Source organism: Caretta caretta, chromosome 7, assembly GCF_965140235.1.
Source record: "Caretta caretta isolate rCarCar2 chromosome 7, rCarCar1.hap1, whole genome shotgun sequence".
Classification (NCBI taxonomy): Eukaryota; Metazoa; Chordata; order Testudines; family Cheloniidae; genus Caretta; species Caretta caretta.
Window position 1 is genome coordinate 64636583 of NC_134212.1, and position 24021 is coordinate 64660603.

The following is a 24021-nucleotide window of genomic DNA, read 5'->3' on the forward strand; positions in this document are numbered from 1 at the left end:
GTTAAGCACCTATGTAGGTGCTTTCAGGATTGGGGCCAAATTTTGATTCCTCTTCTGATAGCTATACAAAGAGATAAGCACACTCTACAGTGTATCTGTGAATTTTAACCACTGGTGCAAGGAGAGATTTGACATCCTTCAAATTCATCACCATGTGTGCAAACCTAGCATTCACTTAACTATCAGAACTATTAAAAATGAGAGGAGAGAGTGTCTTCTATGGTTAGTTTAGCTAAATTACTCCAGGATATAAATCTCTCATATATACTGGGATTGGAAGGAAATTTATCTCATAGGCATGGTTTTGTGAATTTGTCCATAGGGTTTTCACATCTTCCTCCAAAGTATCTGCTACTGACCACTAGTGGACACAGGGTGCCATGCTAGTTGGACGACTGGTATGAGCAGGTAGTTCGGTTAGTTCCTAGTTTGGTAGTGCCTTTTGTGATTCCAAGGTTAAAGCTGCTATGTAAATACAAAATAGTATTATTACCTGTCAGGTTGCACTGTTATTGGTAGGTTTGATATATAATGTTGCATAATACTTTGTGAGATATCCATTCCTATGACAAAAACGCAGTGCTCACTCCTTGTTTTAGAACACAAATACATAAATTTTAATCTGAGAAAAATACAAAATGAAACCATGTACAAGTTATGTACAAACCCTTTTTACAAGACAATATATTTATCGCTGGATATTACATATGACAAAGTCAGGTAGATCATTTCTGAGCACCAGCATTTTTTCTCTCTCACCGATCCTTGGTAAAAAGAAAAATGATGAAGTCATGCTCCTTTTTCTTTCTGAACTGTAAGCTTTAACACCATAGGTAGTTTAAAGGAATTGTTTTCAAGGAATGGTTATAATGACAAATGCTTTCATACATTATATATATGTACTGTATGTGTTGTCTGTGGGGTACGGGTAGGAGAGAGGCCAACTTTGAATTTCACAAGAATTTACAATTTTAATTCCACTATTTTTGAGGCAGATATTTTAGATGTTGCAGTTGCTGGACATATGTATCTCAAACAATATCGGGGGGAGGGGGCGATTTTTAAGTGCTGCTTAAAAAAAATGTAGGACAGGATTCTTTTCAGCTGGCATGTTGGTGAGATTCCCTAAACTCATCTTCTGGTTACCAGAAAACTTCCCATACCCACTTTTCAATCTCAAATAATAAATAAATTCAATAAAAATTGCAGAAATTTCTCCATTTATTCTTGTGCCCCTGAGTGCCTACATTCTTTTGTTCATGCAGGCCTCCTCTGAAGTTCATTGAATCAATGGGAGTCTTCTGTCAACTTCAACGGGTTCTGGATTAGACGTATGAATGGGGCAGTATTGTATGGATATTTATCATACTCTTGTAATGAGGAACAAAGTAATAAAAGAGGTTTATTCTAATTTTTTGCTAAGGCTGACTCTAAACATATTTTTTAGTAGTTCAAAAATAGGTTAGGTGGATAGGTCCTTATCCTTTTGGTATATAATCCACTAGAGTTTATTTGGATATATAGACTACTGCAGTTTATAGATTATTCAATAGCTAGTTTTTACTTGGTTTTATGTGCCATATCGCTAGATTTCTGTGCAAGATGTGTGAGTATGCATAATGCTGTTAATTAGAAAAAACTGCAAATGAATATGCCTGCTAAATATCAGAGAACCTGGAAAAGAAGCTTACATATGTTGAACAGAAAAAGACCTAAAAACTGGGATAGTAAACACACATTGAAGGAAAATAAGAGATGAAAAAAACTATCCCACTGTACAAAATAAAAGTAGGTGTAAATTTTACTTCTTGTGAAAGCAAAGATTGAGATTGGTCTCAAACCTCTGTGGCCAAAGGTTTTTAAAGCATATAACCATATGACATATCTGCAAAGGTACAAACTTGCTAATTTCTGGATTTTAGTATAATATCCTGTCTCATTTAGGATGAACTTCTCCCCCCTGGAGAAACACAAGGCACTTAACATCTCAAAACGTAGGCTGTACCATGGGCCTTGTGTTGACAACTCTGCACAGTGGAGAATTTCACTCATACTGAACACACCTGAATTATGCTAGTATTTTATTTATGTTATACCTTTGTGAACATTGTGTTCGTACCCATGACTTGCAGTGGGTCATATTTAAAGTAAAAACATTTTTTCTGTTGAAGATCTGAAAACACACAAAATAAATTATAACAGGCCCTATAAAAAACCTGGTTGAAGATGTCTTCAGTTTCGCCCAGATCCAGCAAAGGACTCGAAGCATGTGCTTAACTTTAAGCAAGTGCATAGTCTCATTTACTTGAATGTGGCTAATACAGTGGAACTATCTACTCATTTAAATGCTTTGCTGTATCAGGGCCTTAGTTATCAGGATTTTTATGTACCAGTTGGGCTCCTATCTTAGTACTTGATTTAAAAGCAGCATCAAAATTTTACAGACTGGTGCTGTGGAAGAGAGCTAGCAAACTGTGAACCATAAGAAACACACTCTTCCCTAGATTTTCCCATACAGCTCTCAGTGACATTGATAAGAGTTTCCTGCCCAAACCACTGAAAGCTATGTGAGCCATGCAAAGACACTCTAAAAGCCTTTGCACTCACCCTCCCTCCCTTCCCTTTATTTGTTTTGCTTTCAGAACATAATTTAAAAAAATAAAAACAAAGCAGGGACATTAACTTATATCAGGGTAGGGGAATGTGCAGTAATACTTGCTAGAACATTGAATACAAGTTTATTTCAAAACTCGTTGGCTTCTTGAAGCCGTTCTCAATGTGATTCCAGTTAAGGAGGTATGGCTTTGTACAGTAACTTTGAGACTGGGATATCTATAATGGGGCCATAGCTAACATAGCTATGGATTGTATAGTATGCAAACAGGCAGTGAAAACATGCATAATTACTATTTGTAAGTTATTGCTCTTGTTGTGCAGTAATTTATGCATCCGATTATTGCAAAATTCCTAAGGGCTATTTCACAAATAGAGTTTGCTTGTTTCATTTGTTTTTTCTCTATGTACTTCAGATGCTTAAAGGACCCAAGTTGTCATCTGGCAAATTTTTAGAAATGTAATATTTTATCAAAACTTCATTTAAAATATATTTTTCTGTACTTCCTTCCGCATCATTGCACATTACCAAGATGTGTGTGGAGAGGAAAAGGTGTCTCCCTTATAAAGCAGCATGCCTCATTTATCCAGTCATCTGTTTCCTTAAGGGTGAAAAATTCTTGTCACCTGGTGTCACATGCATAAAGCCTGAGTCATAGGGCTTTATTTGGCTGACTATACTGTCAGTTGGGATAAGGCAAAATTCACCCTCACCTTCAACGTGGGTTGGTGCAGTCCGCCTACCCACCTGCAGCTGCTTCTCCAGCCTCAGTGCTGGAATAGAGACATCAGCTCCTCCATGCAACTTGTGTGGCTTGGTAGGTTTGCTCTGGGTCCTCATTACTGCAGATCCTGTGGCCTTCTCCTTATGTCCCTGCTAATGTAGAGATGCAGCTGCTCCCCGGTGCAGGGCTTAAGTAGTTCTGAGAGCTTTTTTGCCAGCCCTCTGAACAACACCTTCAGTGATTCCGATCTATCTCTCTGCCCTTAGCCAGGTGCACTGGGCTCCCATTCAAGAAAGCATGAGTTGGGCGTGTCTATCTCAAATGAGAATTAGGCCCTGTGACATTCCAGTAGTCACTTTGCTTGAGAGGCCCTGATGACTGACACACACATGTACGCATGCACACATACACAGATTGTATTGCAGCTTCATGGCCTTTTGACCAATGAATTATCAGTTTAGTATTTGATACGTCCTATATCAGGGGGACTACATCTTGTCATGGCAGAGGGATAGATTTAATAGACCTGTCCCAACTCTAATTACTGCACTGAATAAATGACAGGACAGACCCAGGATGGGTATAGAGGACAGAGCTTTCAGATGCACACACATTGCCTCCATTTGACCATTGTTTTTAATTGCAAAAGATCTAAAAACTGGAACTTTCCTGTCCTCCATATAATTAACTATACATGGTTCTACTGAATACAGTATACTATATATGTATGATAGTTCACCTGTGCCCCAGGTGTTCTACGTCTGTCAAAAACTTACCAAATCCAGACCTTTGCCTCAAAAACTCTTTAGTAATCAAAGGAAAGAGTAGGAAATGTTTGTTGTTAATTATTTACAGCCCCCCAGATCTGTTTGTATACATGGATGCTATGGCCATTAGCTGTATTAATAGATCTGAGTCTTGTGTTGGCCAAGACTTCATTATAGTGGCAGTCACACTGGGTATTAGTTCAACAGCAGACACAGACATACAGGCTTTGGCAATGTTGGTGGGTTTTTTTTTATTCTCATGTATATGATAAAGTTTTTATTGAAAGGAAGGATGCTAAGAAATGGCACTGTGCACAATAATTTTAAGTACTCTTAAGTTGAATGTTACAGAAATAATTTCCTATGCCTGCCATAAAACAAGTGACCTATAAAAATCAAATGTATTTGGCTAAGATTGACACAAATTTCAACAATTTTATTGGGATTGAGGCCAACTCTTTACTCTGGTAATAAAATTATTGCAGTTCATGAATGAAAAAGGAGTACTGACTTTAAAGGAAAGGTTTAAAGTGACCCAATGCAAAACCAGAATGCAAATTATAGCCTGCCATTAGCTAAAGTGGTAACAAATCAAAACCACCAGATTCTTCCTTTATTTTGGGTATTGCAAAATGGGTTAAATATTAATAAAAACTGCTCAAGTTATTTTGTTTCTTCATAGGATAGTGATTATAAATATTTTTAAACAATCCAATTTTACATACATTATATTCACAATTCTTGTTAATTTTTTTTTAAAATTACTAATCTACAAAATGTAACAACAAAGTAGTCACAGTCCAAAAAGTCACTCCAGAATAAAGCCTGTTTAGGTGGCGTTATGGTTACATTTGTACTGCAGCCAGTGAACAAACATTGAAGCTGAGATAGTTTAGCTTAAATGTTGGATTATATAGTGGACGGTTTTTTCCACAGTAAATTCATCTGCTCTGTATGTGTCTGACTCACTGATATTTCTCTAATGATAATAGTGCCACAGTATGTTTTATCTTGGTTTTTTACAACTCTGCAAAAGTACAAAGCCTAAAATTAACTTGCGCAATGGGACCCTACCTTTCTTTTCCTGTGGGGCCTTTTTTATCCTCAGTAGCTCATTCTTTCATCCAGTTGTATCAAATGTTAATTTGAAATTGAGAGAGTTGCTAAATCGCTTAGAACATCAAATGCCTGGGTGAATACATACTGCAGCACAGATATGAAACATCACAATTTTGTCTGATGGCTATAAAGCTTGTTGGCCACTTTGTGAAACTGCTGATACAATTGATTTCACTGTAGGCAGCTTTTCAACGGCTTTTTGTAAGTTATCATATTAAATACATTCATTGCTATTGTTTTGTTTTGGTTATCACTGTACCTTTATGAGTGGAGTCCCAGCAACTTAAAGAAATAAGCAAACAATAACATTGAAAAGATTTTTATAGAAATGAACTGGCAACAACAAGTTGAGACACTGTAGACATGAGCCTGAGCTGCAGAGTTTGTACCCTGATCTGAACTCACCTATCGTGCAGGTGTGCTCAGAGCTGGGCATTTGATTCTATCTGTTGCTGAAACATGGGCCATCAGCAAAAGTGTGCTATGGACCCAAACTTTGCCACATTTCAAGGAGTGTTTGGCTCAGATAAAGTTTGGTTCAGGCCCAACTCCAGTAGTTTTAAACAAGAACTCAGTTAAATATAGTAGATGAGTGAGTTTAGAATATCATGATCTGATGTACTGTTTAGACACCCTGCATTAAAATACTCAGAAACCTGGCAAAAGAAGAGGATTTTCCAAGGTTGAACTCCATGAGTCGGCAAATGCTGATTGATAATATGCAACATGAAGCAAAGCAGAATTGCACATTTTGCAACCGATAAGAAAGTGCCACTATGAGATTCTTATCTGCATGCCCTTTGTTTTACACTAATGTTCACTACCCTATTGTCATAGAAAGTTACCAATGCATGGTTTTGGTTGTTTTTGACCTTAAATTTACCGGTGCTTAAGATGATCGTTAGGAAGGTCTTCGCTGTATATGGTAATAAAACGATGAATAGTTCAGAAAGAATGTTAATTCTACAAAAATATGACTTTCAGCTTTGAAAATAAATATGTTTCAGTTTATTAAGAGCTGGTGTCAATGCTGAACAAAATACATAGTCTCCAGTAAAGAAACATGTTGGTGAACTGTTCTTTTTTTCTTTTTTTGATTTATTAAAATACAAGTTGGATCTTGTATTTTTTAATATATTACTTATCTCCCTTGGTTACATTTCCTCATAATTGTGACCATCATTCTCCTCAAAGATGAGAGATAGCAAGAGCAGATTTAAAAAAAATTTTTTTTAGGAGTCTGGCCACATATGCAGCTGTTTTAAGGGGGGGAAAAAACCTGACGATGAAAAAAAGAAAAATATATTTTCTTTCTAATAAATAAAAATAATTTAAAATGCTAGAGGCTATACATGACTATTTTTGATTATGTTCATTTATAAATGAAATAGTTTCCAAAATACATGGAAGCAATATTAAAGGCAGACAAACAAAGATCTGTCTACTTTAGTTTTCCATAACACTCGCCCTTCATAACTTTTCCACGAGTGGGTCGGCATGTAAGAGGAATAAATGTCACATCACCATTCATGAAGTTTGTCAGGCTTTTAAAAAAATAGTTCTGGCCTCCTGTGAGTCAACATTCATCTTCAACTTCTCTGATTGGTGGTATCAAGCTGCTTGTAGATTTATACTGATTGATCTGATTGGCCATGTGAGTGCTCATGGGCTTGATTTGAATGTTTCTGGGATATGCATTATCCGGCTCATCTGTAAACCATTTCTTTTCTGCTAAAGAGCAAAATGGATAGAGACAGAACAAGGAGGGAAAATGAGAAGTTTAATTAGTGCAGTGCAAAAAGCAGTCAGTAAAGTTCATAGACGAAAGGCAATCAATAGAGGGTAACATTGAATAATTGCTAGCAGCAGAGTGTGGTAGATTAATACACCTGAGAACACATATTATAAAAGGAGGAGATGATGTTTACAGGGTTGGTAGTAAAGGGTTAAAGAAAACTGGCAGCTTGCTGGGTTGTTTGAATGTACGAGATTTTTAAAGTATGCTAAGCTATTATCAGAAATAAAAAGGATGAAATTAGAAGCTGGAAGCATAATGTGGTTAGTGCTGGGATACTCTCCTAAGGTTTGGGAGGTTTGTTTGGTTCATGGACGTACCTGAAAATTCAGATTTCTCTGAACCATTTGAACCTCATGGGTCTGCACAACTGGCACATACGAGCCCATGATTTCTCGCACTTCTGCTTCCAGCCCTTACTAGAAATTCAGTAATTTCTGGATGAATCTGAAAAACCATGTTAGTGATGTGGGAAATATTTCAGATCCTTCCTCGGGGTTTGGCACTAGAATACAAAGAGGTTCAAAGTGGGGACTGGGTATGTTCCTGGATGTCATGGCCAATGTTTTGATATTGTCAACCTGGCTGCTTGAGTGCTGCTGAACTATCCCATTGTATACAGATACAGATGGTTCAGATGACTGGGCCAGGTGCCAGCGCCAATATTACATTAGTCTGAATGGAATGAATGAATGGTGAATGGAAGCATGGCAGATGAAGCGGGGGGACCAACAGGCAAAGAATGGGAAGAGAAATGGGGAGGCTTTTCCTTTCTCTGTGTTCAGTATCCATTTGCATGAATATAGTAACAATTTTAGAGTTGAAATTTGAGGGAGTGGGGGAATATTGAGAGACCAAAAAAGTGCAGTTTGCTGTTTACTTGCATAAGACTTTGATGTCTCCGCTGTGGTAGATGCACCCCTTGCACTGTTCAGCTGTGAATAAAACTTGTTAAAAGTCCTGTATGAGAAAATCCTAAATATAACTAGACTTTTTCCTTAAATTGTTTATAGAGCAGAGCTGCTAAAGTCACTTCTTAATTACAGGGAAGCATTTTTGTGTGATACCTCTCCTTTCCCCACTCTTTTGTTTTCCCCTGAAATAAATGAGGGGATTGGCCCTAGGGATGGAATTTAGTTACAGCATATGTGGGGGGTGGTGTTTATGTATTCTTGTTTCTTATGTTGATGGTGGGCTTACATTTATGTGGCCCTTTCCTCCCAAAGGGGATTCCCCCAGACTTCACTGCCAGAGTGTATTATACAAACTAACACTTTGCTCATCATGGAAATGCAGCCTGGACTGGAATGTGGTGGCTGTTTAAAAAAAAAAAAAAAAAAAAAAAAGCACAGGAACACTAAAGAGTTCAGGAGAGGAAGCAGAGATGATGCTATTCAGATGGAACAGCAGGAAATAAGGACAACATTTTCAAACATGGATGCCTAACTTTAGGTGCCTAAATAGGTGGGCAGACTTCCAGAAGTGCCGAGCACGCAATGGTTACAGCTTTTGGGTACCTATCAGTAGACATCCATCCATGTCTGAAAATTTTTTCTAGTGGATTTGATGCTTGTGTATTCTTTTAGAGCTTTTAATTAAAACCTTAAACGATTATAAAAGCAGTTATTAATGCCCTGCCATTGAAGGCAAGTCAAGGCTAATACATTGTTTTCTCCTGTCATCTTAGATCCTTTTAAAAAGTCATACTCATTGCAGGTCAGGGTGCTTATTCCCTTCCCCAGTAAAGTTGTCTGAGTCTGAACAATGTTCAGTCCCCCCCCCCCTTACCTATTATAATTAAGCTCCCTTTGATTTGAACAGATTGAACGATAGGAATTCCTAATGTTACATCCTGCACAGTGAAGCTAACTGATTAAGTGCTTTAAATTATTCTTCCTGACAGAATGATAAAGTTACAATCTGTTCTGAAATGATCTACAGCTTGCCAGACTCCTACTGCTTCTTTCTACATTCATTTATCTTTTTGTCAAGCAGTATTTTTTTTTAAAAAAAGCTTCAATTCCATAGATCTTTTAAAGTCATCAGAACATTTGAATTATTAATGAGACTTTAAGGGAAAGCCTGATGTGGGCTGGTTTACGAAAGGGTGTAGGGGAAAAAATCTGGGAATGTGTACACATCAAAATAATTTCAGCTCCATTTAAAAAACCATTTAGTTCAAGTGTGACACATGAACCATTATGCATTTGTGGAAACCAATTTTGTGTGATCTACGATTAAACTAACCTTTCAGAGAGGTGTAAAGTGTGATGGTTATCATGTTTTAAAAGCCTTGCAAGATCTCACAAACAATTTCAAACTAACAGTTTTCAAATGGTTTGTGTTTTAAATGATTTTGAGGCAAGTTAAGCACTGTGTACTTTTATCTGACTTTTTTGCATACCGCTCACACACTTTGTTTACAAAGAGAACTTGGTGAAAGTTATTTCAATCGCCTGGTGTCAGAAGGAGGAAATGGTGGTGGTGCGAAGGACGAGGATGAACTGTGTCCCCTCTCCTTCCAGCAGCAGATGAAAAGCTTTTCCATCTATCCAGCTTTCCCTGAAATTTGCAACAGCTACACTAGGTAATTGCTAATATATTAGTCTTCACGGTACAATTCATGCTGACCTTTAAAAGTACAGACACTGTCAATTCCCTTTTGCATTCATTCTGTATATAAAATATAGAAAACTACTTGTACATTCCTTTTTTTTTGCTTTTTAATTCCATCACTCCTTAATGCTGAAACTCTGACCCTTGCATGGTCCTCTTGTTTCAGGTCCTGGGACTCATCAGCTCCTTACCTTTTATGTCTTTGCTGCTCAGATCATCTTCCTTCTCTGACCAAATTATGGCCGGACTGCCTTGAAAGCCACCTTCTCTCTCCTTCAGAACTGGTTCAAGCTCTGCTCAGCCTTATCTTCAGGCCTCTGTACTATTCTGCTCTCATCTCATCCTACACCCTCTCTCAGTCGTTATATTTTTTCTTTGATTTCTCTCAGTTTTGGCTTCACAATCACTTTGTGCTTGGAACAGCCTCCTGCTCTCCGTAAATGACACACCTTGCCTTTCCTTAAATCCATCCATAATATCCTCTCCTTTCAGAAGTCTTCATATATTGAGTTCTCCACCAATGATGTGGCACTTCTTGGCACTTGAACATTTGTCCATGTGTCACATTTGTCTAAGTGAGAGCCTTGGGGCGGCAGGGGAATGATTTTGTAGGTCCTGTTTAAAGAACCCTGTATGCTCTATGAACTCAGGCCAAAACAGCACTGTCTTGTGGCATGGCACAGAAAGGATTTACCTCTGCTATGAAATGCTAGGGTTTTTTTTAAAGGGCTACCAGCACCCGTAAAGGAAACAGCCACTTAGAAAGGGTCTATGTAATATGCAGAAAAGGGCAATAAGAAAATTAGGAGTCAGAAATGTGTTGCAAACCCTCAGTTCAGCAAGGTTATAGCTCTAAGTCTGTGAGTAATCCCAGTGAAGGCAAACAGGCTATTTTCATGTTCCCAAGGACCTTGCTCTATCGAAACAGCTATTTCTGGAGTCTAGTGCTTAAAATACAAATTTCTTTTATTAATAATGAAATCTAGCTACATAAAACACATTGGCTTCCATTAAACATTTCCCACAGTTGCTGCACAGTGGGGTCTGAGACTAATACCCACTGCATGGCTACTCAGAGCAAATGCTGCCTCTTTAAGGGAGACCATTTTATTGTGACAAAAGACTGAAGTTAGCTTTACTTTTAGCTGTAGCATAGAACTGGTGACAGCCCTCACATTTGGTTCAGATAAAGCACCTACAGGTCTCATCCAAAGCTATCAGAACCCTTTGGCTCTGCTCAGGTGGGCTGGCAATTTCATAAGACCAGGCTTTCTCATGGTATTTTTCCATTCGTGCCTCTGGCATTGGCCTGAAGAACATTTATAATAGTGTAAGGCTAACAAAAGTGGGGAGGAAGGCTAGGTTAGTGGTTAAAGTACAGGACCTGGGGGATCTGAGTTCAGTTCTCACCATAGACTTCTTGTGTAACCTTGGGCAAGTCAATTATTCTTCCCTGTCTCACAGTTCCACATGGGGATGTTCTTCAGGTGTGTGCTGAGTCTTAAATCTAGCTAGACATCTGCGTATATGGCCCTTTATCTAAGCACCTCAGATTTAATAACAGTTGCCATACAAAACCAAGTCCAATGGCCTATAGTAGTGAGCGTTTCGCAGGGAGGCCTAAAGTTCCCTAATACACATAATAGTTTGGGGTGGATTTCTTCTTGCCCCTACCTAGTGATCAGCTTGCTATAGAAACATGAGCAACTATGGCCTTTTTAATTTTGAAGAAAAATAATACAATTACTTTCGCAAACCAAAACCACTTTTTGATTTTGGTTACGGATTGGTGTTCAGATTAGGTCTGTTGCCTCACACCATTCACCCAGAGACTAACTTTTATTGTTGTTCCTGAGTGTCCTTTGGCTGGGACATGGGTTTTATTAAAGACACTGAACACCACACTCACCTGCAAGATGTATGTACCTGTGTAAAAGGAATTTTCAGCGATAAAAGTTTTCCCGAATGTTTCTGGGAGTCATATAAAAGAAAATGCTGTAGCACACAGCAGCTGAGCATCCTGGCCCATAGCCAGTCTTACAGAATATGTTGTGTGTGGGGAGAGGAGCGTGTGCAATCTCACTACATCAGTAGCTTGAAGGCGGGGGGGAGAGGGGGCGTCAACTGGGGAGCTAGTTAGAAACAGCCCCTGATGCCGCCTCCAATAAAATACACTGCAGACGCTGATATTTGAGTGTTGACGCTGTCAAGGGTAGAGTGGTCTTACCCCTTTATGTTCGTTAACAATGCCTGCTGACCCACTTTTCAGTCTCCAGGGAGTGCAGAATAGCCCCTTAGCTCACAGCAGGTTCTACAGCTTGGTGGCTGCTTAAGCGGCTACCCCCCCGGCCAAGCCAAATCCAAATACGCTTCAGATAGGTGTGTCTCACTCCCCCCCCCCCCTTGTAGTATAGTGAGGAACACGCTACTGCTCTGGCAGCTGGGCCAGGGAGGTAGATGTCCCAGAATCCCCAGCACAGTAGCTGGCAAACATGGAATACCTCAGAATTCTTATTATTGTGGCGCTGCAAGGGCATGTCCAATGTTCTAACTTGGGGGCACTTCCTGCTTCCTTTGCTACAGGCCCTTTAAAAAACATCACCTGCCATGGAAAAGTGATACTTCCTGGAGACCACCACCACCCCCGGGCCAGGGGCTAGGGGAAGCAGACCCTCTGGAAGACTACAAAGGTAGGTGGAAGGGAAGGGGGGGGGGAGGGGTGTCTGGGCATTAGGTTTCTTAGGAGGCTTGAGATCAGTGGATTCCCCCAAATGAGCCTGGGGTTGTTGCCATCTGCTTCAAATTGACCCTGAAAAATGTGATTCAAGTGTGTTACATGAATGGACCCATTCAGGGTTCACCCATATTTAGTTAGCATATGGTGTCAGGGACTGGCAATGATGATTGTGGTTATGTTGGCGTGTTCGCTTTTAGTTGTGAAAGTGCTAAACCCTAAATCCATGAGCATGCCTTCAGAAGACTCCATCCCCAGAGGTGAGGCAAGGAAGATACTGTACAGCCATAGGGGGTAATTCAGAGCATACTCTTGTTGCAAGCTGTGGTTTGGAGCTAATGTGTTAAAGCAAAATATTTTCGCGGCTGATACAGAAAAAAAACAGCTAAGAGCATAACAAAAAGGTAACAATATAGGCAGCCTACTTAAAATTAAATTGTGGTGTTAGACAATCTTGCATGCAGTTGCTTCCTAACTAGGAAATACTAGAAGTTTCCCCACCCACCCAGGATTGTTAGTTTGGCAGGGGAGTATTTTATGATAATCAATTTGCAGCTTGGTGAAACTGCTCTCATTAGTTGTGAATTTTTTTGACTGGTTCTAATACAGCTCTCCTTGCAAATATACTACAAGGTTTGAAGGACTCCGCTAATGGTTGAATAGATGATACAAACTTGCACACACACACATTTGTAAAAAAAAATGATGTGTTTGGGAGCAGATGTGTTTAATTCCCTCTGGTGTTAATGGCAGCTTTGCCTTTACAGGGCAGGGAAGGTTGGGCCTGCTGACTTCAGGGGCAGTGGAGGCCTGCTCAGCCAGTGTCAGGATCTTGGCCCTTTGTCTGTCAGCCTAATGGATGCACATTGGTACCTAATAATTACTTTTTTATAGCATGATACAAGTTATTCGGACTCCAGTTGGCAATGCAGAATAGGAAGGAAATCTCAGTTTTTGCAAGGTAGTGGTATAATCAGGGGTGAAAGTAAAATTTCTCTCTTACCGGTACTGGGGAAGGGGGAGCTTACGTAAAGGGCCCAGGATAGCTGTTCCTTTTGCCCCCCCGCCCCACTGTTGGCAGCCGGGGGAGGGTGGGGGGGGCGTGGCAAAAGGGGCAGGCAGCACTTTAAGTAGGGTCTTTTTGCCGCGGCAGCGCTTTAACGTCACTGCCCCTTTTGTGCCCCCCACCCCACCCCATCCCCTGGCGGCGGCCCTGCCGGTAGCAACCCCGGCAGTGCTTTAAAGTCAGTGGTACGGGCTGGTACAGGCGGCCACTTTTTACCGGTACGCCGTACTGGCCCGTACCGCCTTACTTTCACCCCTGGGTATAATGGATGGGGCACTTTCATATTTGGTGGGCTTATGTGCCTAACTTGCTATGGGGGAAAGAGAGAGTACAGCAAATACTACGAAATTTACAGAAAGCACCTAAACAAGCTCAATATCTGAACCATGGAAAGGCCTGTTACCATAGAAACCTGAGAGTTTCACGTAATTGTTCCTGTAGGAATACAACTCCCTCTGGCTTTTCCTTTACAGGAGTATTCTTTAACCAGAGTTTCAAATACAAGACACACAACATTGCAATCTTCTACCTTTTATACAATTTTTCACCTTTGGGGTGGAGCAGAGTACTTTAAACCAAACATTTTTATGTATATATTCTGGGACAAATTCGTTTAATGTTGCCATAACTCAACTTAAATCAATGGAGTTATGCCGTCTTACACCAATAGTTAATGTGGTCCTTATATTTGTAAAAGAAAACAATGCGTTTACCAGGAGTAGCAGTTAGAAATCAAGGGTGACAGCAATTCTTGACTTTGGGTAGCTCTAGATCTCTGGGGTGATAGAAAATTTCCATAGTGTCATTGAAAATGTTATAAAATATTTTTGAGGCTAGAGAGCCCCAATCTGGTTTAAACACTCCAGTATTTGTCATGTACAAAGGACAACAGTCTCTGTAGACCACTGTAAAAAAAAATCCTCATAGTTTCCTATATATGATTCAACATGCTGTATATTGACAGCAATAAAAATGTATTTGGCCCAGTCCTCAAGTCCTTTTTCACTCCTTCTGCCTGAGGCAAAATTCCCATGGAGAATTAGTCCTTAGTAAGGCCATGGAGGATCTCATATTTAGTGTTTCATTTTCTGCTCTGTTCCCAAAGTGGACAAATTGGTTCTCTAATTGTCTATCGCTTTCTGTCTAAGACAGAAATGATCATATTTGAAAAACAGTACTTGCATAATTGTGCATGCATAGAAGTCTGTGACAACCGATTCCATATTAACTCCCTAGTCAATGAGATGAAATGGTAACAGAAAAGCATGTGAAAGCTGCTAACAAATAAAATGTTCATGAACTTGGTTAAAGGGTGTGGGAGAGAAGTGGAATGGAAATGAGGATTTGGCAAGTTAAAATGATGTCTGCAATAGGTAAACATTTTTACTGTGCAGGTGGTTAGATGTTTAGTAGTGGACACATGCAATTAAAAGGCAAGCAGGTGAGAGGATAAAAATAAAATAGGGTTGAGCAACAGCAGCAGCAGCCAGTTTTACTTTTGATTTAGGGGAAAAAAAGCAAAAGAATTAAAAAAATAAACCAATAACTGAATAAAGTTTCTCATTTTTTTTTTTAATTCCACAAGTTTTCACAAGGACAAGGTTATAGAAGGAAACCCACAGCAGTTGCTAGGTCATGCAGAACCATTAATTGTCATACCTTGGCCCATTCTATTCATCCTTGTTGCACTTTAGAAAGAGAAGTAAGCTATGTAAGTTTTACAATGCTTTTAAACTGTCAAATTTCCTGTTGAGCACTTTAACTGGCACAGCCTTGTAGTTATGAGTGTTCTTAGGGCAAACCTTCATAACTGTTTTCAAAGAATACCTGAATTTGTCTTCATATACAAGGATTTTTGGGATGAGGGACAAACATAATTTGAAATACCATCCCCTGATCAGACTTGCAGCTGCATTTGATTACACACACACACACACACACACACACACACACACACATTTCTCATTCCAATCATTATTCTTAATGCTGCACTGTGGGTAGCCCCAGTTGTACCATACCAGGTTTTGTCAGTAAAAGTGCTTGACTTCATTGTTGATTCACACAGCAAGCAAAGCTCCAAAATTACCATGCTTGGGGAGAAGAGAGGGGAAAAAACAGCACTAACCATAAAAACACCTCTTGCTGTTTGGCAGCTACCATGCGACTCCTCCTCTTGCATATGTTTCCTAGAGATACACCTTCTGTGCTGGGCAGCCAGGCACAAATGAAGTAGGTGATATGATTTCATGGCATCCTTTTCCCCAGAGCATTTAAAACAGGTTTGAAAAATACATTTTTGTGTCTTTCTATCTTAATTTTCTGCCACAACTTTAGCTTAGCTAACTGAATAACTGGTAAGCAATCCAAATTCTGGCAAGTACGGCGGCTGCACTGCAAATATTATAGTACTCCTCCAATACTGTGGTTAGGAGCAACCTAGCACACAGCATCTTTCCTTCTGCTCCACTCTAGTCCATGAGTAGCCACTACTGGGTTTGGGAATACATATAGGTTAATGTGTGGGGCATTGCTGGCATGCACCCTTCACAAACCAGAACACAGTCCAGGATTTCTTCCTATTAATTAGGACATTTAATGAAGGGTCTATACCAAACTTGACAAAGTTAAACTACCATCAGGAGGTAAAGTCCCCTGAAGACTGATGCTTAGGGGATGATACTGAAAAATACTTTCTCTTCTCTGTACATAAGGTGAATTAGTTACCTTTTCAAAGATGTAAAAGTACTGGGAAAGCAGTTTTTAATGACTTACATCCAAGAAACATATGGCTTTTCATCCCAAATGTCAAAAGTGAACGAAAATGTAGCTACTCATATGGCAGTATAAATAGAAAGAATAATAATTTAACATGCTATTAGACACTTTTTTTTTAAACTTAGAGTTTTACAACTCCTTGCCCAGAAAATTTCAGCGTTAAAGGGAGGAGATGTTCTCTCTAAAAGGACAGTATAACGTCCTTATACAAGTCTCTGATGCTGTTACTTTGGTATAGAGCAGGTGCTTAATAATCTCTACAAAGGGTGAAAGCCTTATGCTATTTCAGCGAAACAATCAGTAGTTTGGTTTTTTCAGTGGGTAAGCCTTCCAAGCTTCAAATAAAGGTACTAACTTCTTGTGTATGTTTTAACAAAAACCCCAATACAGCAACACTTCTGCATTAAATAACTTTCTTTGTGTAACTCTGACATCAAGTGTTCATGCTAAACACATTCTATCTTCTGATATGTAGAGTAGGTGCTACGGTGAGTTATTTATGTTTTTGGCATGCCTATGGGTTTAGGTTTTTTCCCCCCTTAGCATCATAAATAACTTTTGGTCCGTCTGCTTTGTTGCTGTTGTGCTTAAGGGTTTTATGGTGGTGAAATAAAAATGATAATCACATGCACACTGTCATAGATATGTAAAATATGAGTACAAAAAAGGAGGGAGAAGAACTCCATAGGAAAACAGGGAAACGCCAACTGGGGGGAAAGGGTGGCAGATGCAAGTTTCACACACGGTAGGGGTGGGTACACATATCAAAGTCTATCTTCTTGCACATACTTCTGTTTTTCCCGGGAGTCCCGAGTCTTGGTGCGGTTCTGTCGGTTTGCTGTCGATGGGATAGAGTGAACCGATGAGCTCTTTTTGCTGGAGGAGTACGAAGAGTGGGAGGAATGAGAGAGACTGGCCCGGGACTGGCCAGCATTGTGGTCAAATTGCATCAAACAGAAGATCAAGTCTGTGGGCACAAGCTCAAACTCATAGGGTGGGTTTGTGATAACATAGCTAGAAAAGCAAAAAAGAAAGTGGCTTTAGATTTGCATTAAAATCTCCTCTAGAAACATTTATCTGAAATTTTGCATTTCTACCTCCTTAGTTGTAATACATATTTAGCTTGTATAACAACCTGGCAATCTACTCACAGACCACCCGTGTCAGGCTGCCACAATCAGTGGCGGCTTCTGAACCAAATATTCTCACCTTTGGAACTCATTCTACCACCTTGCTGATACATTGCTGGAGGAGTTAACGTCCTCAAGAACCAGCAGTAATGCACTCGCAAAAACATTTAAATAATTGCTGAAGTGAGGGCATTACATGTGTGGTCCATGGTGGTCTATTTAAGTACTGTCAAGGAGCACTAGAGGAAAAAAAAATGTTCTTTTGCAATGAATGTGTATAGAAAAATAAATTAATAAACACTGCAGTAAGGCTAAACATTGTCTCCATGATCTTTAGGTGTATTTATAAATGCAAGAAAATCAACACCTACATTTGCAGATGCAAACAAAATCTGCCAATTAATCTGAAGCTTCACAACGTCAAACAACTCTGTGCAAGGCAAGGGTAGCTTACAAACTCTCTCAGTGAAATTCTGCATGCATGTGGTGCTCACTGACTTCACAAGGCAGGCCCCAAGCTGTATCCAAGAGCAGAATTATGTTTTTTTTCTTTTACGTGACTGATAATTGTAGACTGACGCCTTACTCAGTCCACAACTATTCAGGAAGCATTTTATGTAAGTAAATGGGAATTTTTTGCTTAAATCATTAAAAACTGATCAAGAATGCCACAATTTGGCCCTACCAATTTTTTTTCTCCAAGTGAATTTAGTGCTTTTGAAAGATCTGGCTTGGCAGTCTTGGAGACTGAAGTATTTTGCTTATCCACAGAAGAGCTAGCAATCAGTAAAGTGACAATCAAAGTTTCACTGCCCTGCTCTATCCAAGATGTCCCAAGTCTAAACTAGGAGGAACCACCTCAGAGGGTGATAGGGTTGCTTGTTTGCCTTACCCATTCAGTGGTGAGTCTTTCTGCAGCATTTGTGAATGTGCAGATTAGGGCCAGTTACAGTGGGGTTTGTGTGATGTGGTTATTGTTTAGTAAAGTAAAACCCTCTACTCATAGAAGCTTAGCAAACTGATGGCCAAAGTGAATATGGTCCTCTTTGATGCATACATTGGCCCAGATCCTGCTCCCACTGAAATCCATGGAAATGTTGTCTTTGTGCAATCAGAATATTGCATTAAGATGGCTTCTGTGCAACGAAAACCATATAGATCCCCAAGTCTTGATCCATTAACTGAAGGAAATGATGAGAAAATGCAACTATCCGAAATAGGAAACCGATGGGAAAGTTTTACTGAGGATGTCAGTTATGCAATATGATATTGCTCCGAGAACAGTGCTTCTCACAGTCTGAGCCCCATCACAGAGAAAACTGTGGCCACTATCTAAGTACAGAAGAGGTTAAATTTATGTAATAAAGCAGGTTAGAACATCGTCAGGACTATATTAATGACACTAATTTACTGCTGATTAAATGTAGCAAACAGTAAAGTCCTCCCCCACCTCCCGCAATTGTGAGTAGAATATGTTGGGTTATCATAAATGAGACTAAGTAAGGATGCAATTAAAGATATGGTGCTGTCTGAGCATTTAAATTGCCACGTCATTAGAAGAGCTCAAAAGCATGTATCTTTCACCAACAGAAGTTGGGCCAATAAAAGATATTCCTCACCCACCTTGTCTGTGTAACCACCATGGCTACACTGCCACTTCATTTTTGTCAACTTAAAAAAGACAAATAAAACAATATTCTGTGGTATGGCTTGAATTGGTTAGAGTTCCACTAAGGCTCACCAAAGAATTGGAAGAGGTATTCATGTCACAGTGATATAGAAAGTGGTTGGGGAATGGAGAAAATTGTTTAAACATTATTTGTGCCCTGTACAAGGCATCTGGATTGTCCACAGCAGGAAGAATGAAGCATAATCAGCAAGAGAAGTAAAAGTCTAGACATACCGTTTAGTGCATTGGCTAGGTGTGCTTAGATGTGCATCTCTCAATCGGTAAATTCCAAAACAAAGCATATTGTATGTTTTCAGTGCTTTACAAAACAGATCTCCATAACAACCACCATCCTAGGAGACAAAACAAAGCGTGTGTGTGGGGGGGGGGAGTATTTTCAGTCTGTTTCACACTTTGGCACAGAATCACAATCTGTTGTTTACCTGTCACAGATGAGAAACAATTAGTCAAGAAAATCCCTAATCTAAATGTTGAATTGCAAAACTGTGTATGTATAGGATATTATTGCCCAGTGATTTTATTTGATGGGAACTTGCGATCAGTGAGTGACTCTGATTTTAACTAGAAGAATAAGGTTTGGGGACAGAGAATAGATGTTCTATCATTTGAGAGAAACATGGTCTCAACAAAATAATTATTAAGAACGTGTGGTGTTTTTTGCTCCGATTTTGGGAGTATGCATGTTGTGAAAGAAAATCAGTATGGAGAGCAAAGTGGTGCTGCTTTAGAACCTTGCAAAAAGCATAATTTGTAGATGATGGAGATGAAGGGGGAAATTTTCCCACAAGTTCTGCTTTGAAATACTGAATTAATTGACTCTAATAAAATAGTTGCCCTTTAAGTAATCCATTGGATTATCATGAGTTAACAATTAAGCTTCATTTGGGTCGATATAATTCATTGGCTCTTAGACATGGATGGGGCAGATTTCAGATACTGTCAATTGGCTTAGCTCCACTGATGCACTCCAGCTGAAGTTCAAGCTCAGTACCATATTGAGAATTGGTATTAATTCTTTGCAGTTTGCTTGTCTACACTTTGAGAGCTATGAGTGAAGGGTGCTAGTTAAGGGCAGTTATATGGAGGCAGGATAAACAACAGAGCCTCCAAAGACCTAACTCGGTGTTGTCCTGGTATCTTGCATTAGAATTCTAATTGCACTTCGAATACAGGTAGGGTGAGTTTAAGTAATTAGTATACCCATTCTGCAGATAAGTTCACTGATTGTTGAAGACAGTGGCAGAGCTTGGAACAGAACTCCTGTGAATAAAGACTCTGTTTATAATAGTGTACAGTGACTTAGACAATCCAGAATTCTGTTGCATCACATGGCACACTATTGACTACCGCTAAAATATTCATATTATAACTCTTGCATGGGATGTGTATTTAGTAAAATTACAGTACAGTTCTGATGTCAAATTCATTCAGTTTTGTCAAATAGCCATGGATCCCAGTGTCTTGGAACTCTCAGAAGAGAACAACAACGTATCAATTGACATACTGCGTCAGACCAGTGGTCTGTCTTGTCCAATAGCCGATCTTGAGCACTTCCAAGGGAGGTGCATGGTGGATAGTGATTGAATAACTTGACAATAGCAAAAGTTCCTAATCCATCAATTAGTGTCTGTTTTATGCCCTGAAATGTAAGTGTTTATATCCTTTCTAAAAAGTAATCTTTACAATGAAGGTCAACCCTATAACACCATGAATGGTGAAATGGATGCTTTGGAAAAGCATGAGCAAGATTTACAAGGTATGGCAATTTGGTTTGGTTCAAATAAATGTTTCTATATGTCTAGATGCTTTTTACATTTTGGGTACTGGGATGGGAAAATCAGAAAAAGAGTTTCTCACATGATTTTTAGCACGTATGGATTTCAGATAGGTTGGAAACAACAAAATACAATCTTCCTTGCTGAATATTCAAGCTGATGTTTATGGTCTTAGCAAAACCGGGAAGTTCAGGGGCACACAAATTAAAAAAAGCCTATCAAATCACCACAAAGTTTCAGGTTGAGCTCATCTTTAGAAATAGGGTTTGGGGTCAGCCCGGATTTTATCCAAACGGTCTCACCCATCCCTTTGGACACTGTGAAGAACTACAGGTTTGTTTTTTTTAATGGGACTGGCTCTATGAAGCAATGTTAGTGTCTTTCTGAAAAAAAATAGCAGAGTGGATATGGAGGATCCAGCAACTGAAGGGACCTGAGGAACTCCTTACAGAAATTATTTCTTGTATATTGTCGTTTCTGGTTTCAGCCTGCATAGCCTATAGAGCCGCTTCTTAATCAGGGTAGGGGCAGTTTGGTACTGAGAGCAGCAACGTATCACCAGATCTGCCCAAAATTTCAAGTGGACTCCATGGCTTTCAGGGGAGAAATTAAAAAAGAGGAACACCATGTTCATTGTTATGGAAACGTTTTTTTAAAAATTCAGCAGATGATGAAACAGTTACGGAACGGCTGTCTTGATATTACTTTTCTTTCATGATCTTACCCCTAGGTCTGCAAATGGCCCATCATACAAAGCCAACTGAGCAACTCGACACCTGTCTCTGTTTGCAAGTGTCTGGGGCGTGCTGTAGCCTCCTCTCAGTGCATTCTCCTCAGCAATCAGCGCTTCCAGCTCTGGTGTGGCTCCTCCTGTTACCAACGTCCGTATCAGTGTGAGGATATTGTCATTGAAGTATGTCTGCAGAGATAAAAGAAAGCTCTTTAAGCAAACACCATTAAAGTCACAACTGAAGACATCCAAATTACAACTTTTCTGGGTTTCTGCTGTTTAAAGTTCTTGGCTGTCTCTTCAAATAATTTTACATAGAAAATGAAAAGACAGCAGCCTCCAATTACTCTATTTTCTTCTATCCCATTAGGCTCCTACACTAGATCCTGCCTTTTAAACACCAATTCAGGCTGATTTTTATTAAAGAACAAAAATTTGAATGATTTATGTTTCCTATAATTGGTGTTAGTAGTGATGCAATGACTCCTTTCTTTCTCATTGCCTTCATGTCTAATAACAGGCTTTAGGACATGTAATTGTAAAATTCAGACCACATTTAAAGCTTACACGGGCTAGACTGCCTTTTTATACTTGTCACCAATTCGTTGGGGAGCTGCCTTTGTGCTGCAAATGTCATTACTTATTACTGTGGCTGGACTCTCGCAGTCTAACCGATATATTGCACTAAACATCTTATTACGAGACTTGACAGTGTTCAGACATAAGCATGTATCAATTAAACATTTTGAGTTCATTCCAGATAAATGTATGATGAGTTTGGGATCCTGGTGGTCCTTTTAAAAAACTCTAGGGTATAGGGTAAGTGTGGTTTATTAGGGAAGATTTACTCCACACTGACATTTTGCCAGCATCTGTAGCATTGTCTGTCAGGCAAACAATGGACATTTTAAATATTAATTTAATGCCAGATGAATGACTTTCAAGTTCATTTAAAAGTATACTGGTCTAGTTCAAAGATACTCAGTTAAATATCTACACTATACAATGTGTGCTGACAATATGCACTGTTTAAAAACATAATACTCAAAAAACGACCACCACCAAAAATCAGCCTCTATTACTTCCAATCCTACTGATATGTAGTGTTTTTAGAAGACTTGCGCATCATGAAGCAGATTAGGAGAAAAAGATTCATATAAATCTCTTGGGGGCAAAGGACTTGCCTTATTGTCTACTGCGGAAGTTAGACCAGATGACTATTAATACTTAGTCCTCAAATTGTACTTTTCATCCACAGATCTCAGTGCTCACTACAAAGACAGGGAAGCATCACTATTTACATTTCACTGACGGGGAAACAGAAACACATAGAGGTGAAGTGACTTGTCTTAGATCACACAGCAGGTCAGAGAGTAGAGCTAGCTTCTAGACCAATGCTTTATCCTCATTACCTTCAGCATTGGACTCTCATAATCTCAGTTTTATTGTTCAGATGTGACCACCATGAAATTTTTTTCATCTCAATAGTGAGTTGTGATTGCTATGAAAGCTTCATTTTCATGACTTCAGGCTCTGCTGTTTTATACACAGACATGTCTAAATTACCAAAAAAAAAAAAAAATCCAGTCTAGAGAAATACAGTGTATTTAGTGGAACAAAATAACCAGAATTGTCCTTTTATATACTCCTAGACAATTATTACTGTGTTATGCCTACTGTATGCATGTATTTACCTGATTGATCAGAATTGCCCCTAAATATGATAATCTAAGGGGAAGTGGGGCATGTAATTAAATGTTTAAAAATTGGAAGCAATGAAGGAGGAAAAGTACATTTTATGATCACTTCCAAGGGGGTATGATTACGAGTAATCAGAAGCAAAGGAGAATATTGGGTGGGAAATCCTGAATGATAGGATTACAGTGATAGTATTTGATACATTATGACAGAATTGGTGGGATAATTAGAGGGTACAGCTTGTTCAGGAAGGAAAGTAAGGGAAGAGGTGCTGCATTATACATCAAGGATGCATTCACTTGTTCTGATGTCCAGAAGGAGGTGAGAGGCAGACCAAAGTGTGTGGGGGAAAACAAGCACGACAAGGGCCTACGATAGCACAGGAGGTGGATGAGGCATTTCTAGAACAAAGAACAGAAATTTCCAACACATGAGACCGGGTAGTAATGGAGGACTTTAACTACCCAGACATCTGTTGGAAAAGTAAGATGCCAGTAAGTTCTTGGAATGTGCTGGGGACAGCTTCTTGCTTCAGAAGTAACCAAGTGGGCAGCCACTTTAGACTTGATTCTGACTAGGAAGAAGCTGGTTGCAAAGTTGAAGACAGTTTGGGTGAAAGTGACCAGAAAATGATGGCATTAGAGCAACAGCATAAGGACAACGGCCTTCGGACTAACTGCTAGCTAAGGTCCCAAGGGAAGAAAATGTAAGAGAAAAAGGAATTGAGGAGAGCGGGCAGTTTTTATTAATGGCAAATGCTCCAGGTGCGAAGGAAGAGACCAACATAT

The 24021-nt window shown here is 39.4% G+C and overlaps 1 protein-coding gene across 41 annotated transcripts in view; it reads right to left on the bottom strand.

Annotated features, from left to right (window-relative positions):
* Positions 1-590: 590 nt before the first annotated feature.
* Positions 591-24021, bottom strand: part of KCNMA1 (potassium calcium-activated channel subfamily M alpha 1) — an 873358-nt gene continuing 849927 nt past the window's right edge. For 15 of the 41 annotated variants that reach the window (XM_075130768.1, XM_048856360.2, XM_048856359.2 and 12 more), the window contains 4 exons: positions 21530-21724; positions 19244-19362; positions 17000-17224; positions 15114-15636 (listed from right to left, as the gene is read on the bottom strand). In XM_075130768.1, the coding sequence (XP_074986869.1) occupies positions 15333-15636; positions 17000-17224; positions 19244-19362; positions 21530-21724 (843 nt within the window). In that variant the 3' untranslated portion in view covers positions 15114-15332. Of the gene's footprint in view, positions 6956-14986; positions 17225-19243; positions 19363-21529; positions 21725-24021 lie in introns of those variants that run through there. The other 26 variants (XM_075130774.1, XM_048856383.2, XM_048856376.2 and 23 more) reach the window with 12 other exon arrangements.